The sequence below is a fragment of the Nannospalax galili genome, unplaced genomic scaffold (assembly GCF_000622305.1).
Source record: "Nannospalax galili isolate Female #2095 unplaced genomic scaffold, S.galili_v1.0 scaffold32, whole genome shotgun sequence".
NCBI classification, from domain to species: Eukaryota; Metazoa; Chordata; class Mammalia; order Rodentia; family Spalacidae; genus Nannospalax; species Nannospalax galili.
The window spans coordinates 3,435,541-3,453,618 of NW_008335297.1; the positions used below are offsets into that span (position 1 = coordinate 3,435,541).

The following is an 18,078-nucleotide window of genomic DNA, read 5'->3' on the forward strand; positions in this document are numbered from 1 at the left end:
GGCCAGGGCTTTATAAAAAAGATAGCTGAGCAAGCCAGAGGGAAGAAGCCAGCAAGCTTAAGCAGCATTCCTCCATGGTCTCTGCCTCAGTTCCTGCCTTGGCTTCCCACCATGATGAACTGTAACTTGTAAGCCAAATAAACCCTTTTTCCCTCAAGTTGCTTTTGGTCATAGTGTTGAGCACAGCAACACAAACACAGAAACCAAACATGAACAGAGGGGTAATGTCCACACAGAAATCACATACTGTGCCCTGGGCTTAGCATATATGTTGTCACATGTGGCCATGCCCACACTGCAAGGTGCAGGTGTTCCATCTCTCCCACCCTCCCTCTGTAAGGGAGGGGGGCAAAAGATGTCAAGGGTTAAAGAGAAAGAATTTGAATTAACTGCTTGTGAAGAAACACAGACACCCGGAGATAGATGCAAGAGCTGCGGCCCCAGAGCCTGGCCTGTGACCAGTCATGAAAGCATGCCTGCTTACACAAGATAACAGGGAAGGGTGACCAGTCACGTAGGCCTGCATGCTTACACAAGATAACAGGAGAGGGTTGCGCCAGACACATACCACCCTCCCGGATTGGGACACCTAAAGGGGGGTTACAACATTTTCTTGTTTTGAAGTGATTGGTTGTTCTTGTTTTGAAACTATTGGATTGTGCAAAAAGCGCGGGCGCGGGGTTTGTGCAACGGCTGTGGAAGCCTATATAATCTCTGCCTGAAGTTGCTTCGGGGTCGATTGCTCCAACCAGACCTGCGTGTCGTGGGAGGACGGTCGACCCCAGCTAGCTGGCTCAATAAAGCTCTGCTTGAGTGTTACATCTCTGTGCTTGTGGATTGTTCCCTGGGAAAAACCCACTGAATTTCGGACCCTAACACCTCCTCCTGTAGAGCACTTTGCTTCCTTCCATAGTTGCTGTCTCCTCCACTAGATGTAGGGTGGATGAGGGTAAGCTCTATGTCAAATTTGGCTGACCACCAGCTCTTCAAACTTTAAGTAAAGGCTTGGCACATAGCAGACCCATGGTCATTAGCTTAGGGACAAAGAAATTATAATATGAAAGAAAATTAAAAAATAAAAGTCACTCCTAATTAGAAAGACAGAACCAGGTACAGAGAGTAACAGTGACACCTGAAGACAGAAGGGACTTCGTGGTCTTAGACTGTTTTCTACTCATATCAGGCTTTCCCAGAAGTTTTGAGCACTCCAAGAACATCTGGGGACTAAGGGCTACAATCTCCAGGCACTTGGCCAGGAATATTCTAGAGGAAACAGCACAGGGTTTCTCCTGGCATGTAAGCCAGTACTGGCTAGAGACATCACAGTGACCCACACGGCAAACCTGCAGTGGGTTCTCTAGTCCACCTCACAAACAGCAGGTGCAACAGGAGGGAACAGGTCTGAGTGAGGAGCCAATGCCGCTGGGGACTGGTCTTCTCCAGAATGTGGAATGTCCTGTGCCTGGCTGGGCTCCTTACAGCCCCCACTCCTGCAGCTGCAGCTCCCATTTCTGAATGCGGCTAAGCAAGTTCATCTTTCTTACTCTGTGGATTCCCTTCCCTCTGTGTGCACGCATAGAGACAGAGCCTGGGATAAAAGGCACTTGAGGCCCAAGGGAAAGTCATCTCAGGAAAGAAGATGAAAGAAGAGTCAAGAAACCCAAAAACTCTGGAGTCTAAAAACACTGCCACCTCCAAACCACCTGGAGCCCTATGCAACCCACTGAGTGCCTGTGATCTATTATTGATAGGAAAAAGAATGAATTTTCCAGCATTCTCTACTCACATGCTCAGCTGGATAAACCTTTAACCACTCAAGCTACATGCATCTCTTTGGCAGGATGGGAGTGGGGTGCGGGGTTTGCTCAAATTCTGAGTGTCTCTTCCTAGGATACCACATTTCCTCTCAGCCAAGACAACACAATAATGCCCTGTGGCCTCTAGGAAAGAGGGCTTATTCGAAAACAAAAAGGCTTTGCTGAAACAAAGCAACACTCTTTACAAAAGGAGACCTAATTAGCTCTCTGTATAAGTAGAATACTGTACATGGGCCTGAGTTTCTGGGCAGTCAATTCAAAGGCTGAAATTAATCTTGCATAGACAACAGATGCCAGGTGTACTGAGACAAAAGGTACTTTCAAAGGGAGGGACCCAAGGGCTCAGGAAATAAGTGTGCTGATGTATTATTTCATGTCAATTTAGTAGCTGTAATATTTGCCGAAGGAAGAAAAAAAATAGGTGAGTTCTTTTAAGGTCCAAGATCGCTCTCTAGACATTTCAGCTGACCATTGACGCTGATCTCAAACCTGTTTGGAAGCTGGGTTATTTGGTGAAGAATGTCAAACATTTGCAGAGGCATAAGGTATAAGGCATAGGAATGCACTGATCGACAACAAACTTAATTGCATCATGTGGAAGTGATGGACAATCAAACAACAACCACAACTACAGCATATTAGCAGAGATTGGAGGAGCAGCAGAGGGCGAGTTTGAGGAGGCACAGTGGCTCTGGTTTGTTTCCTCCCTATCTATTTATTGCCACTTGGCTATTTTGTCTCTGGCTCCTGCCTACTGGGCAGCCAGGCATTCGCAGATCCCAAAGTATAAGGAATTCTTATGGATAAAAGCTTTAATCAGGAAGACTCTGGAAGCCAGTACTACTTGTGTTCTGAAAACTGCTCAAATGCTGCCCAGGCCCGCTTTGGGCCCCGCCCTGCAGGAATACAATCTTTTCTAATTCACTCCTCTTGGATGGACAGCAGTTTCTGCTAGGACTTCTTCCTCCCACATGTAAGTACAGACCTCCTGCACAGCACAAGTGCTGAGAGTTTAATGCAATGTGTACAATGCAGGCCAGGTGTCTTGAGCCTTTGGCATTGGAGAGGTCAGCCATCCCTCCAGGCAAGCTTTGGGGACCTGACATTCTACCAACAATATGTCCTGACGGAGCAACCCTGGGGCCCCACTATGGCTGTAATGGTTACGATGAGACAGCACCTGCTTCCACCACTTTCTAAGGCAACTGCTTCTGGTTGCCTTTGCATCTAGAAGGCTGGAGGAGAGTGCAGGAGCATGTGTGCATCCATGCGTGTATGCACGTAGGTTGTGCATGCTGCAGAGGCCAAAGACACCTGTCCATCATCAAAGGTGTGCAGGTGTTTCCCTGTGGCAAATCTAAGCCAGTCTGAGCTTTTCTCTTTGGAATGAAGGCAACTGTCCCAGTTGTTTTTTTCTAGGCATTTCTAAAGAGCTTGTTCTATTATCAGTCAGTGTTGAGGTTTGTATGTGAAAATTCCCCATTGGCTCAAGTGATGGACACCTGGTCTCCAACTGGTGGTGATGTTTGGGAAGGCTGTGGAACCTTTAGGAGGTGGAGCTGTGCTGGAGCAAGTCCATGGGGGTGGGCCTTGATGTTTTACAGCCCAACCCACTTTCTGTTCACTCTGCATCCTGAGTGCACATGCAATGTGACTAGCCAGCCTCCTCCAGCCTTCCCTGCCTGTGGTGGTGTCTTCCCTCCATGACAGATTCTATCCCTCTGGCGCTATACACCAGAATAAACACTTTTCCCTTAAGGCGTTTTTATTCAGGTCATTTGATCACAGCAATGAGAGAGTAACTAAGACAGTAACTACACAGGACTGCATCTCTATAAATCAAAGATTTGTTTGAGGTAAAAAGCCATGGTACTAAATGAGTTGCTTCTCTGTGTCTCTGCTTCCTCACCCATAAGACAAAGGTAAGAGTCTCTTACCTCACAAGGATGCTGTGACATGGAGGGCGCTAATTTATACAGCACACAAACCAGTGTGTGTGTGTGTGTGGGGGGGTCTGCAGCCAGTAATTACTATTTATATTATAATGGAGTCTTCTCATGCTTTTTTGCCAATGTCCCACCTGGCATCGCTCTTGACTTTATGCTCCTTTCACTACTGTGAATTTAGTACTTTTCTTTAAGCTGACTCATTTCCTATTTACTTAAAATTTATTTTTAAAGGAAATTGTACCTCACCATAGTACATGAAAAAAATAGAACTGTGTCATAACCAGAAGGCAAATGTAAAAATAAACACCATGAAAAACAAACACCTGTTGCTGGCCAAAGGTGTCAGACCCTAGCTTCCTACATGAAGCTGGAATGTTCTCCTCCAGGGACTAGGCAGGCACATCTAGCCTGGGGCCCACAGGGCCCATAACCATAGTTATGAATGTAGCCCAACACATTCTCAGATGACAGAGGTGACAATGTCAACAAGCTGGGCACCCCTGCACTAGAAGCCACTGAAGCACTGTGTGGGAGGGGCTCTCCCTGAAGCTCAGCCATCTGCACTTAGATTGCTATCCTCCCAACTTCTCACTCAGAACACATGAGACCCTGCTGTCCTCCTCCCTGGGAGGCATGGTATCAGGCAGTATGACCCCACAGAAGTGTCTGTCCTAGGGGAGACATTATCCTCACTGTGCAATAACATGGCTTCCACCAGCACTCATGACTACTAAGCACTGAAATACAGCTAGTATAGTGTATTTATTATATTATATATTATAATGTAGTCTGCTCATGCTTTTATGCCAGTGTCCCACCTTGCATTGCTCTTGAGGAACTGAACTGTTCAATTTATTCAGTTTTCAATCTAAACAGCCATTTGTGGCAGTGGCTGTGGTATGAGACAGCGCAGTTCTGAGAAAGCTGCATGCCTGGGCTCTCCACAGGCACTAACTTTGACTGCCCTTAGTTATGCCCTCATCTTCCTTCCAAGGAGAGCCTAGGAAAGAAGAGAGTGCTTTGTCATATGGGTGTAATGGAAGACTGTTTCATCTTCATTACTGGTCAATCTAAAGCCCCAGGTGGAGGGTCTTTTAGCTCCTTTTGAGGAATTACCACCTTTTCTTGTCATCAACAATGGAATTACCCAGAATAACCAATCACATTCCCATTTGCCAATGGATGTCAAGAAGCCCTTAGGAAATTCGAAGGAGAACCATGTTGGCCCTCAGAATAAATATCTATAGCTTCCACTTCTGCCTTTCAAGCTTTCAGAGTTTATATTTTATCTGACCCTGGTACATTTTTCTTCTCTTTTATCATCCTATTCTGTATGCTTCTCTAGAAATTTTCTCAAGTCTTGTAGAATTAAATAGCATGCATTTTTTAACAGTCTTACAGAACAATGCCCAGTGGTTCCATTATTTAAATAAATCACCTTCCATCCATGATATGAGAAACACTGCAACAAAGCTTTCAAGATGCTTCTAAACACTGACCAGAGACAATCAGATGAGCTTAATGCCTAGAATGTATGCAAAACTAAGAAACCAAACATGGAAAAAAGAAATCTTCCAATCAATAAAGGCCAAGAAACTGAACAGACAGTTCTCAAAAGAAGAAACACAATTGGGCAATAAGTATTTACAAAGTGCTCAGGGGCTGGGAATATGGCCCAACGGTAGAGCGCTTGCCTAGCATATGTGAGATCAGTAGTACTGGGAAAAAAAAATTCAACATCATTAACCAGCAAGGAAATGCAAATTAAAACTGCTATGGGATTCTATCCTGCCCCAATCAGAATGGCTCTCATGAAAAAGCAAATAAAAAAACCAACAAATGCCGGCAAGGAGGGGGGGATACTTAAGTTCCTAAAAAACTAAAACTGGAATAACCATATGAGACTCATACCACTTCTGGGTTATATACCCCAAGGACTGTCAGTCAACATACCACAGACATATTTGCATGTCCATATTTACTGCTGCACTGTTCATAACAGCCAAAAATGGAACCAGCCTAAATGTCCATTTTCAGATGGTTAAGGAAAATATGGTTCAAACACACAAGAGAATTTTATTCAAGCAGAAAGAAAAATGAAATCATGACATTTGCAGGAAAATGGATGAAACAGCTTCTGACTGACCTGAGCATAGGTCAGGATGCCTGAGGCCCTGCTCACCCTTGGACTTCTTGGCTGCAACACAAGCCCACAGGTCCTCACTGCGCATCAGGCAGTCGGAGCTGAGCTTCTGCAGTGGCCACACTAAAAGCATGGCTAATGCAAGGAAACCCCATGTACTTCCTCCTGCCTGACTGCAGGCCTCTGCACAGATCCTGCATATGCACATATATACACATAATACAAATGGCTCCAGACTGCCAACAGGCAAAGCACCTGACTTAATAAAAGTGATGTTTGTGTGAAACCCTGGCGCTTACCTGATATACGTGGAATGCATTTGCTGCTTTGCCTCGGAGAAACACAGACGGAATCCAGACATTTATCAGAGCCCGGTTTGATCTGACCAGAAGAAAGAGATCAGAGAGGTCATTTTTACTTTTTTTAAAAAAGACAGGACAGGAAACAATTTTCTCCTCTGAGAAGCATTTCAAACAAGCCAATTATACAACAGACCACACTTAATTGCAAAAAGGACACGTTTAAGTCTATCACTAGGCCTGCTAAAACTATCTTTAAGGGACTTGTTTTAAAAGATACTTTTTTTTTAAATTTATACATGCAGTTTATACTCTGGAATGAAAGCTGCTCTTAGTTCTTATCAGTGAAATGACCTTGTCCCAGGATGTATCTGAAGCTCAATCACCACATCTGACAAAGCAATAGTAATAGGGAGCTATGGGAGGTCTTACACCGTAACACCCAGTTCCTGGAGCATCCAGTGGAGCCACCTGCCCCTCTACTGCACTGACTTCAGACCCTGGTCCCATTTTCAGATGAAACTCCACACAAGAGCTGAGGAAACTGACACACAAGGCTATGAGGGTGATGTGGTTTGGAGGTGGGGGATGGAAGGACAACAGAAAACAGCAAGTTGGAAAACTCAGGTGCCTGGTACAAATGCCTCTTCTGACTTTTCAAAAAGCTCTGTGTATAGTAGTCTAAGATGAGCAAGACTGAAATTCAGCTACAGAGAGGTGCAGCTCGGTGGCAGAGTGCTTGCCTACTATAAGCAAGTCTTGGGTTCATTCAGTTGCCAGCACCACAGGAAAATAAATCTTCAAATACGAAATCCTATCTGGGTACCTTACACGTGCAGCTCCATGCCTGTCTTATATTAACTCACTCAACCCCAATGTGAACTGCCCAAGGCCTGTTCGGGTGTGTTTTGGTTATTTCTCAGTTCTGCCTTCAGGAGTGACTTGACCAGGTATAACTTGCTAGACCCAGATCACAGATCTGAAGTGGTTATACTATGGCTGAGACCTTGGGGAGCAACCTGATCACCTACGCTTCTGCTTTGTGCTGCCCCACCTGGAAGGCCCTGCCTTGCCTCTACCCAGAGCTATTCAGAAAGGGGCACTTCCTGAACTTTCCTGCTCAAAACTCCAGCGTCTTAGGTTTGTAGAAGATGCTGATCATGGAAGATTCCACAGCTTAATGGTCTCATATCCTTAGAGTGAGGGTTCCTCTGGAAACAACACTTTTAATCTCTGGGCTGAGGCAATGACCTCCTTCCTGAGGAAAATAGGTCCTGAGTGACCACGTATCCAGGGCTCAAAGCACAAACTGCATTTCTGAACCATCAAATTTGTCTGTGCATCTAACAGCATTTCACAGGCAAAAGTCCCAATGGTCTGCGAGTCCGAGAGCATCCTGGTTTGTTTCTGTGTCAACTGGGACCAGTAGTGCAGGAAACTCTGGCTCCATTTCAGTTCCTGCACTGGGAAGGGCCAGGTGATCTCCCAGGATCCACAGCAGGTGACTCCAGACTGGGTCGTATGTTCTCCTTTCAGAAGTTTGCCATACCATGTCGGAACTGACTGGTTATGTGACCATCGCCCTCCATGTCAGTTCCTGTGGTCCTGCTGTTTGTTTACTCATTCATTCATGAATCAGTGAATGTAGTAGGACCAGTGAAGACCTACTATGTGCCAGACACCATTCTAGGCACCAGAGACAGGGGAATGGAGATACAGCCTCCTCCCTCATAAAGCAAGCTGCTGAACATGAGAGGAGACCAGTCTTATACCATGGTCAAGAAGACACTCAGCTTAATTTCAGTTTTTTAAAATGTCCGTGGTCAAGAAGACAGTATAATTTCAGTTTTTAAAAATGCATTGAGGCATAGTCTAACTTGGAGAATGTTCCATGTGCATCTGGGAAGACAGTTTTTCTATCTTAAATATGGAGGGAGTCAAAGGCCTATGTGTTAAAGGATTGATCCTCTGTCTGTGACGCTAATGAGAGATGGTAAGGCCTAGAGAAAGGGGATTCTGGGGCCACAATCCCTCCTTAGTTCTCTTTGCTTCCCAGCCACCTTGAGGTAGACAGCTTGCTGCCAGCCATGACATGCTACCTCAGCACTGGCCCAAGAACCATGGGTCTTTCCAACCATGGATCAAAGATCAAAGCCTACAAAACAAAATGACCCTTTTAACTCTATAAGCTGATTGCCTCAGGTACTTTGTTATAGTAATAGAAAGCTGACTAACATAAGTGTATATTCTATTTGGTGGAATGTGCTGGCTCTCTCTCTCTCTCTCTCTCTCTCTCTCTCTCTCATATATATAATCTCTCATATATACAATCTGCTATGTCTAGTTGTTTTATAGTGCTGTTCAAGTTCAATTCCTTATTGATCTTCTTTCCAGTTGTTCTGGTAGTGAAAGTGGGGTATGAAATCCTGAACTATCATCACAGAATTGACTTAATTTCAGTCAGTTTGTACATCACACATTTGAAGACTCTATAGCTGAGTGTGTGTGTGTATATATATATGTATATATATATATATGTATATATATATATGCTCATCTCCAACACTGATCATTCTTTTCCCCCTGCTTCACCCCACCTTCATGACAGCACCCAAGACAGTAGAGCCTCTCAATGCCCTGTGCTGTCTATAATCCCATTCCAATCGCTAACATACTCTGGAAAGTTAGTCCCACAGCTTTCATGTTACAAAGGGACACGTTAAGTCCTGGTGAGGTAACATGACTTGCCTGACCCAAGGTCACACTGTTCTATATCCAGTGCCCCAAATCTCAGTACAGGTCTCCTGGCTCTAAAAACAAACAAAAAGCTTTCTTTCCAGTGTCCTCCATTCCTCCTACTCCAGAAGTGGCTTTTCCTGTGTGACTGTTCCTGGGGAGGTTGGCCTTTTTTATTTTATTGAGACAGGGTTTCACTTTGTTACCTGGCTGGCCCTGAATTCCTGGGCCCAAGAAAAGAGAGACTGTACCTTCTTCCACCCACCACAGCTGTGTGAGAGTGAAAAGAGGCTCAGTCTGGCCCTGAGCCCCACGTTGTGGGTACGCCTAGAGAGAATACATGACTCCCAGTAGAAATCACCTGAAGAGCAAAGGCTTCCTCAGGGGTTACCAGCAGAGGCACTGAACAGAGTCCTATAAAGCCACAGCAATGGAGACTATGGCTGGGCCACAGGGAGGCATCAGGGAAAGGGGGGACTGCAGCAAAGCAGAGGGCATAGGCCCTATACAAAAGGAGCCCCTCTTGAACTCCAGCTGACTGTGGCCTCCCAAGTGTGCCAACTCAACTTTCAATGAAAAATTTAAAAATTAAAACTTTATGTGATGCCTTAAAAAATTCAAATGTCAGCCCAAATCAAAATGTTTTTAAATGCCCAGGTGGCTAAGACCTCAGAAAACTCCCCACCTCTCCAACCAAATCAACCTTGTGTGAGCTTCCCAGGGATCTCTGCCTTGCCCTATGGCCTTAAGGACATAGGTTTCCACTGAGTTATATTTCTAAAGGTCCCTCAAGAGCACATATATGGACTTACATTTCAAAATCTGACAAACTCTGGTCTTCAGATGTTTGGCTCATATCTCCAGGCACCTGCCATTAGGAGAGGGAAGAAAAGAAAGAGAAGGCATTGGTTACCAGTGTTTGCAAATTTACTGCAGACTGCTGTTTCTCTGTGCCCTCAAACATTTCCCTCTGAGAATGAGGTGGAAAAGTAGTTATAGGGAAACAATGAGAGATTTCATGGCAGGACGGCTGAAGATGATGTTGCAGTCATAAAAATATGCCACCAGTGTGATCTCAATTATCTTTATGGAAAAAGGACTGTTAATCCTATTGAGATAATCACAGCATATAAAAGCATGTAATTTTGAAGCTATAAAGGACTAATTAGAAGCGTAGACACAAGATATCATCTGTGCAAAGAAAAAAAAAATCCATTGTCACCATGATGAGTACCACACACAGACACACCCACTAAAGGGCACCTTTTAGCTCATGCACACCAGTCTGGTGGGAGAGTGGCCTGGGCTGAGGCCTGGGTGGGTACCAGCAGCGAGGCAATTAAACTGAGCCCCAGGCCAGAATTCCCTACGAAGGCGCAAACCCAACAAGGAGAACTCTTCACTCAGCTGCTTTGGTGTTCATCACCTTCCTGCAGGTGGCTGGTAAGGGGTGATATATTTGTGACACTGTATGAACCAAGATTCCTAAAATAGCCTCATCCTTTGAGAGGAAACCACTGCCAAAATGATCTAGAAATAACATTCCAACACACCAACCAAAATGTATATCAAAGATCAACCCTGAGGGGGTGGACACCCTTTGCTGTTCTCCATAGACATGCACACATATGGCATACATACATTCATCTACACACACATCCATAGACATGAATAAAATAATAAAGACAAATCTTAAGGGAGAGAAGATAGAAGGAAAGGGAAGGGAAATGAACGAAGGGGAGAGACACCCTGGAAAATACATAATAAACAGTACCAGTCACTATCACTGACAATAGATGAGATTGTGGAGAAGGAGGCTCATTTTTCATTTCCTATCTTTCTGTTAGATGAAAAGAGGTATCTTTTGAGATGCTTTAGAAACTGTGAAGGTATTTCTAAAGAAAGAGCTGCCTTCCTCTCTGCACTATTATGCAACTACCTCTAAGAAGCATCTGTAAGTGGAGCAAAGTCCTGGAGCAGACAAGGTCCAAAGTGCAAGCTGTGGTGCCACATGGGGAGAAAAACTGCCCCATTGTATGTGCTTGGTTTTGCATCAAGAAGTTGCAAAACTGAACAGAAGGCATCAATGGGCAGCATGCTCACAGGAACTGGGGCAAATCTGGGCCACTGGCGACCACTACACAGAGCAAGGCTATTTATCATCACACATTTTAGAGACAGTATCTCATGTAACGAGGCTTGCATCAAACTCACTATAGAGGCCAGAGTGACCTTGAGCTTTTAATCATCCTGCCTCCACCTCCCTAGTGCTGAGATTACAGGTATGTTCTACCACTCTGGTTTATGCAATACAGGAGAAGGAAGCTAGGGCTTTGCGCATGCTCAGCAAGCATTCTATACACTGAATTGCATCCCCAGCCCTATGGTGAACACTCTTACCATATTTGCATTTTGAAATAAATTTATGTACTACTAATTTAAAACTTAAATAAAAATGTACTAGCTACTCCCACAGAGTAGTTTTGATAAATGTTTGATGGCATACATAAAAACTCTTGTCTTTTTCAAAAGCAGTGAGGGAATGCACATGCCCAATGTGGTCCCTAAGTGTGACACACAGCATCTGTGTGTCAATATGGTTAGAACTAAATATGCCCGGATGATGACGGCAAAGTCAGAGGAGTCTGAGAAAACTATTTTGAACTTTTTTGTACTTTTCTACAATGAAGATGTTTTAGTTGTGTGACAACAAACAGATCCACATTCCAAAGCAATCTGTGTATCAAATTAGTAAAGTAAATGTATTTTCTACATTCTCTTCCAGCTCCACGCATTAAGATGCAAGAAGTCAGGCAGGAGAGGTATTTGCCTTCAGTGGTACATGTGGGATGGGAAAACAGAGAGTCTGGGCACTGAAGCCATGTGGCCTTCCTCTGTAACCCTTGTGCTCATCCATGTGGAATTAGGGATACCCTGCCAGGATACCAGCTCCTTCTCAGTAGGGATAAAGCGGGGGGGGGCTCTCAGCCTCTACTGCACCCCCTCCCAAAATCTTCCCTCAGCACCTGAGGCTGACAGTTCTTCAGGGCTTGTGTAAGGACCCACTATCCCAAGAGGAGGGCCTCACATCACAGGCTATCAGTCAGCAGCTCCTCCTTTGGAGACAGCCTCCTTTCCAAGAGGAAGTGAACAGGCTTGGTCCCCAAGGAACCCCATTTGGAAGGACCTCTGAATGTGTGTACCCCACGAAGCAGAAGCCAAGGGCAACAAAAAGGAGAGAAAGACAAGGCGGGCTGGTTAAGGGTTGGCATTGCTTCACGATTACAGGGAGTTAAAGTGCTTCCTTAAGAATCACCAGGTATTTCCCCGACAGGTAAGTCTCCCCTCAGGGAATATTGGCTTTCTGGGAACTTTCTGGACAGTGAATGTAAGTGCCCAGGGGTTGTTAATTTTAAGTTCTGCTGGCTCAGAGGCTTTTCTTCTAATTCTGTGGCCTCCCTGGGGTTGGCAAGCCAGATGTTCATATGTCTTCCTGAATGCTGGGGAGGCTGCTCAGACAAAGTCTGTGACCTTGGGAACGAACCTCTGTGGAGCCTCTGTGGAGCCTGGCTGCTAACCAGGCCAAGCTCGGTGCCAACTGCACAGTGACAATGTTAGGTCGAGGTTACTAAACATTACAAGTTTGTCTTTTCCTGCTGTCTGCCCAAAATGACACCAAAATTCCTCTAGGGCTCACAGCCAGAGTCAGAAGTGGATTCTTTTATTCTTTCTAGTGCTGGGAACCACCTACCACATCCAAGCACTCTACCACTATGTTACATCCCCAGTCTTTTGTTACTTTCTGATTTGAGACAGGTCTCATTAATTTGTCTAGGCTGCCTTAGAACTCACTCTGGAACCAAGGCAACCCTTGAACTTGAATCCTCCTACCTTAGCCTCCTAAGCTTAGATTACAGGCCTGTGCCACAAAGCCTGGCCAGAAGGCTGATTCCATGTCATGTTCCAATGATTAAAGATGAGTGGGGCAGAGATATTTTGTAAGGAAAATCAGCTTTCTCTTGTTGCTAGCCATAAATACCTCTTTCACCTCCCAGAACCTGAGGAATCTTGGAAGACTTAATTAACTCTGGGATGTGGCTTTCTCTTTGGTTTGTCTTCTATGTGGGCATAATAAATAACTGTCCATTCCTCACTGACCCCAGAAAAAGTCCACTCCCCATTTGCCTGTGCTCTGGGCTGTATAGTCAGCATTGAAGTGTAGGACAGACAGAGCCCATCACCAAAGAAACAGAGCAGCCAGATTCCTGGGACCTCCCAGAGCAAAAAACCCTCAGTGCTGTGAGCAGCAGGGTGTGGAACAGCAGGAGAGATGGCAAGGCAAGCTGCACCAGCAAGGTTTTTCACTACCGCCCCGGGCTCAGCATTCCATGAGGGCTGTGGCAGGCCAAGGCCAGCAGCTGTCTTACTGGTCATCAACCTCCAACCCCAGTGTCAATGTGTGGCTCCGGCCAGGGCTCCCTTTGTTGTTTTGATTTGGGAATTCTTGCAACTTAGGAAGATATTGAAGGTTCTGTCCAAAAACAATGCCCACTATGTGCTACCTAAATCCTTCTGAAGTTAGAAGGAGACAAGGGAGGGGGACAGAAAGAAGGCAAGGAAGGAAAAAGGAAAAGGATAGGAAAAAAAAGGGAAGAAGAGAAGGAACCATTAGCCAGCTTGTCCAAGCCAAGGAAAACAAGCACACCACCTCCCATGGCACAATCAGGACATGGTGCAGGTGGTAATGGTAGATAAGGAAAGGGCTGATGGTGAGGCTACTCCAGGGACTGTGAAGATTACAAGTTCAAAACCTGGCTGGGCTACAGAGTGAGTTCAAGGCCAGTCTAGGCAACTTACTTAGTCAGACCCTGTCTGGAAACAAAAAGCAGAAAGGGGGCTGAGGATATATTTCAGTGGTAGAGTGCCTGCTTAGCAAGCCAGAAACCCAAGGTTCCATCCTTAGTAACACACACACAGACATGGATACACTCACACAGACACACGCACAAGGGCACCCACAGGTGCAACTGCCTGCTCATCCATGAATGCATACACCCCAATCCCCAGGCATGCACATAGACAGGATATCCTTGGAACCATCCTTACTGCAGTCCCAATGGACAAATAACAAGACACCACCACATGTCATCAATGCTTCCCGTACTACAAAGCACCTTCACAAAACAACTCACCCCACATCCTCCAGTCAACAGCCTGTGAGCCAAGGTGCCATCCCCATTCATGGGGAAGAAATGAGGGCTCCTGTTAGTAAACACAGAGAAAGTACAGGTGCCAGGAGTCCAACCTTGGTATCCCAGCCTACTCAGGAGCCCCAGGGACTTCAAGTGCTCAACTCTCTCCACGTGGGAAGAGATCATATGATGCATTCCGGCCATCAATTCCACCAGCACAACAGACTGAAGAATGGAGAACTACTTCGGAGGATCGGCTCTAGAGCCCCAGATCACTGCAGCTTTGGCCACCATACAGAGTAGAAAACCATCCAGCAGAGCCCAGCCAAGAAACAGAATCACTGAGGTAAGAATACAGTTGTGCCTTTTCTTTGAGACAGGGTCTCATTAGATAGCTCAGCCTGGCCTTCAACTTGTGATACTCCTGCCTCAGCTTCTCAAATGCTGGGATTACAAACATTTGCCACCACTACCAGATTGGCTGTGCTTTTCTAAGTCATTAAGTTTTGGAGTAGTTTGACATAGAGTAACACAAAGCCCAGTGAGCACCAGAGGCAGGATTCAACCTCAGGCGTCTGGCTCTAAAATCAGCACTTTACAGCACAGAGGTTTGCTGCCTCCCCCAGCAGAGTCCTCATTCCATGCATTTCACCTCTAGGAAGCCTGGAAGATGATATGACCCAAGTTCACATGCAGAGCTTCAGCTGAGGATCGCCTCTGACAAGGGTGAGGGTAGGGAGGTGCAGGAACAGGAAGCACAGCTGAGAGAACTCCTCACTCCAGGATGCACCAGAACTAATCAGACCATCAGAACTAATCGGACTTCTCGCTGCCACCTTCTACCACCCACAAGCCCTAGGGTGTCAGCGAACAGTCTCTGCAACTCCCTGTCACCACATCTATGGGTTGCGTGACACTCAGCAGCCTGGTCTAGCACCTGGCACACCACAGGCATTGACTAAATCAATGAATCACAGTAGTCTAAACAAGACTTCCACACTGAAACATCAATCAACTTTTATCAAAATCTTTGTGTATGGTTAGGATAAGTTAATTTGGGTATAAAAAGAACCAAAGAAAGGAATCTTATTTGCTGCCTTTTAATTACAAAGTCCTCAGACTCACTGCTCAAAAGAAAAGGCAAGGAGGAGACATAACAGGGACAGCAAATGTTTGTCCAGACCATGAAATGGTGCCCGAAATCTGTGTGTGCCAGAGTTGCTTTCTCGTGCATCTGTTTTCAAATAGCCATCCCTTAAGCAATTAGCTCTCAGTTTGCACAGCCAAAAATGAAAGAGATTTTTCATCCCACCGACATTCCTGCTTTTTCAACACATGTTTAAATAAGGAACAAAATGTAGAAAGACAGCTTTGTCTTCCAGCTGGGACAACCAGGTTGGTGGAGGCTCAGCTGCAGAACCTATCAGAAACACTCCTCACCACAAGGAGGATGAACAGATCAGAAACAACTCCCACTACAAGGAGCACAGCCCAGGGCCTGGACCACGTTCAGGTCCTGAGCTTGTCCGTTAATTTGTCTGTTTTACAAATATATAATTAGAGGCATCAGATCCTTGTGGTTTAAAAAACACTCAAGGTCAAGGACTCTTTACTGAGATTAAGTAGCAAATAAGAGTATAAGAGTCTTAAAGAGCTTTTTTATTTTATTCCCTGGGTGACCTGGAAAACTTGCATACACCCTGACTTCTGTGGATTCTTTTTTTTTTTTATCTTTTTGAGACAGGGTCTCCCTGTAGCCCCAGTTGTCCTGGAACTCACTATGTAGACCAGGCTGGCCTTGAACTCACAGAGATCCGCCTGCCTCTGCCTCCCGAGTGCTGGGATTAAAGGCCTGCGCCACCACACCCGGCCCCTGTGGATTCATTTTTAATGAACTGCTTTTCCCCACAAGATTATGAGGGTCTCAGAAGCAATATTCCCAGAACCCAAGGTGGCACTGAGCAAGTGTAGTTGCTCAATGAATGTTCCTTCTGCATGGACAGAGGAGTAGACGTCCAGATGGACAGATGGATAAATGGATGGCTGGAGGAGGGAAGGGAAGGAAGGAGCAAGAGCAAATGATCCAATTTACTAAGAATGGACATCTAGTTTCTTTCCAAGCAATTAAGATGCTTAGACAACATATGCACGAAGCCAAATATACAGACATTTACTGCAGCACCACGTATGGTGATACAAGCTGAAACAAGTCATGAATCGTTATATAAAACACGGCACAGCTAGAGTCAGACTACATAGCTACCTAAAAAAACTACAACAGGCCTTCTCTGCTAATTAGGGGCTGGCCTCTATGAGTGCCAAGAGCCAAAGCCTGACACCAAACACCTAATGAAGAGGGCAGAGAGCTGTGCACCTGTATGCACGATAGGACACTTTGAAAGGAAGGCCATGGAAACAAAGGAGAGAAAAGTGTTTCTTTTCTATCAAACTTGGTACTTTATACATTTTTACCACGTACAAGTTGTTAATCTTCTCAGAACAAATTTAATAATCATGCAGTTTTAAATTAGATTCCTAAGGGAAAAGAACAGAAGAATCCTTGCCTCTGGGAGAGGAGCATGGGGACCACCAGGCAGGGGCAGGCACTCCAGGATGTGGTGAAGTTCAAAATTTGTCTTTAAGTGTTTTGGAGGAAATGTGTGCTGATGTCTGCAATTTAGCTCAAAATGAATATTTAAAAACAACAAATAATGGATGGATGAGTGATGGGTGACAGACGGATGATAAAGGCAGAGGGAGATGCTAGAGGTAAAATCTAAGTGATGAGTACACAGCTATTCACTGAAAACTTTTATAACTCCCTAAATTTTTCATACAAAATGTTGCAAAAGTTATATTCACTCAGGCTGGAAGGTCAGCCGAATCCTGCTTCTTTTCTCTATATTAGAGAATGCAGCTGAAGAAAGTAATAAAGTATTGTAAAATTGTGTTGGGTGGTTAATCAATTAAGCAATTATGTTTTTCTGAATTCTGTATTTATAATAGCATTGGTTCTTTAATCACGATAATTTGTTTGATTTTCTTTCCTCATCTAAATAACTGGGTTCTATTTGGCTTTACTTTTTAAAAGACCAGATCTGACTCAGCTGTGAAGCCTGCATAAGCTACAACCCTTCTCTGGGCTTACCTTTCCTCCTATGAAGTGAGGCAACAGAAGCTGTCCTAGTAGACTGGTGTGGGGCCTTGAGAGAAGGATTTCCCCACCCAGGGCTGGGTAGAGAGCTGGTCTCAGCCACCAAAAGTTACTCCTCTTCCTCATGGATGCAGCTCAGGACTGGACAGTGGCCTGAGGCATGGAGGACCTCTGGAAACTCAGCTAAGGGCCCCCAAGGTCTAGCCTCAGCAGCCCCTGCCCCTGAGGGGCCAAACACACCCTTCACCAATGGACATACTCTCCTGTTATATGTATGCTTACCCCAAACTTTTATATCAAGTTCTGATCTAGAGACAGGTCCTCTGTAAGTACAAAGGAGTTGTCAGTTAACAGGAGAAGCCCTGGGGTTCCTGAGTACACACTCCATCAGGGGAGGCAGCCTCATACAACCCATCAATACCACTAATGACACAGCAATGGCTGTGACACACACAAGCGTCTGGGAGGAGCAGACAAAAGCTAGAAGCCAGGTGAAGGCAAAGGGGAAGATAGCTTTGTCTGTGCCCCTAGCTTTCACAGTGGTGAGCCTCTGATGGACTTCTGCCTACTCTGGCTGCACAGTAGAGAGCAGAGCTATCTGCCAGTGTCTCTGACCACCTCCTCTTTAGTCAACAGAGTTTTAAGGCTCATCTCTAAAAAAATACAAGAGGGAGGGAGGAAGGGAAGGAGGGACAGAGGGAAAGAAGGGTATTTTAATCCTCATGTAGACACCAAGACATATAATATATGGTGCCTGCCATCAATGCTGCATAATAACAATTTTCCTT

The 18,078-nt window shown here is 45.2% G+C and overlaps 1 protein-coding gene across 3 annotated transcripts in view; it reads right to left on the reverse strand.

The window, feature by feature from the left end:
- Snx29 (sorting nexin 29) overlaps positions 1-18,078 on the reverse strand; it is a 524,875-nt gene that overhangs the window by 101,182 nt on the left and 405,615 nt on the right. For all 3 annotated transcript variants that reach the window (XM_008829910.3, XM_029562003.1, XM_029562004.1), the window contains 2 exons: positions 9,757-9,812; positions 6,209-6,290 (listed from right to left, as the gene is read on the reverse strand). In XM_008829910.3, the coding sequence (XP_008828132.1) occupies positions 6,209-6,290; positions 9,757-9,812 (138 nt within the window). The remainder of the gene's footprint in view (positions 1-6,208; positions 6,291-9,756; positions 9,813-18,078) is intronic.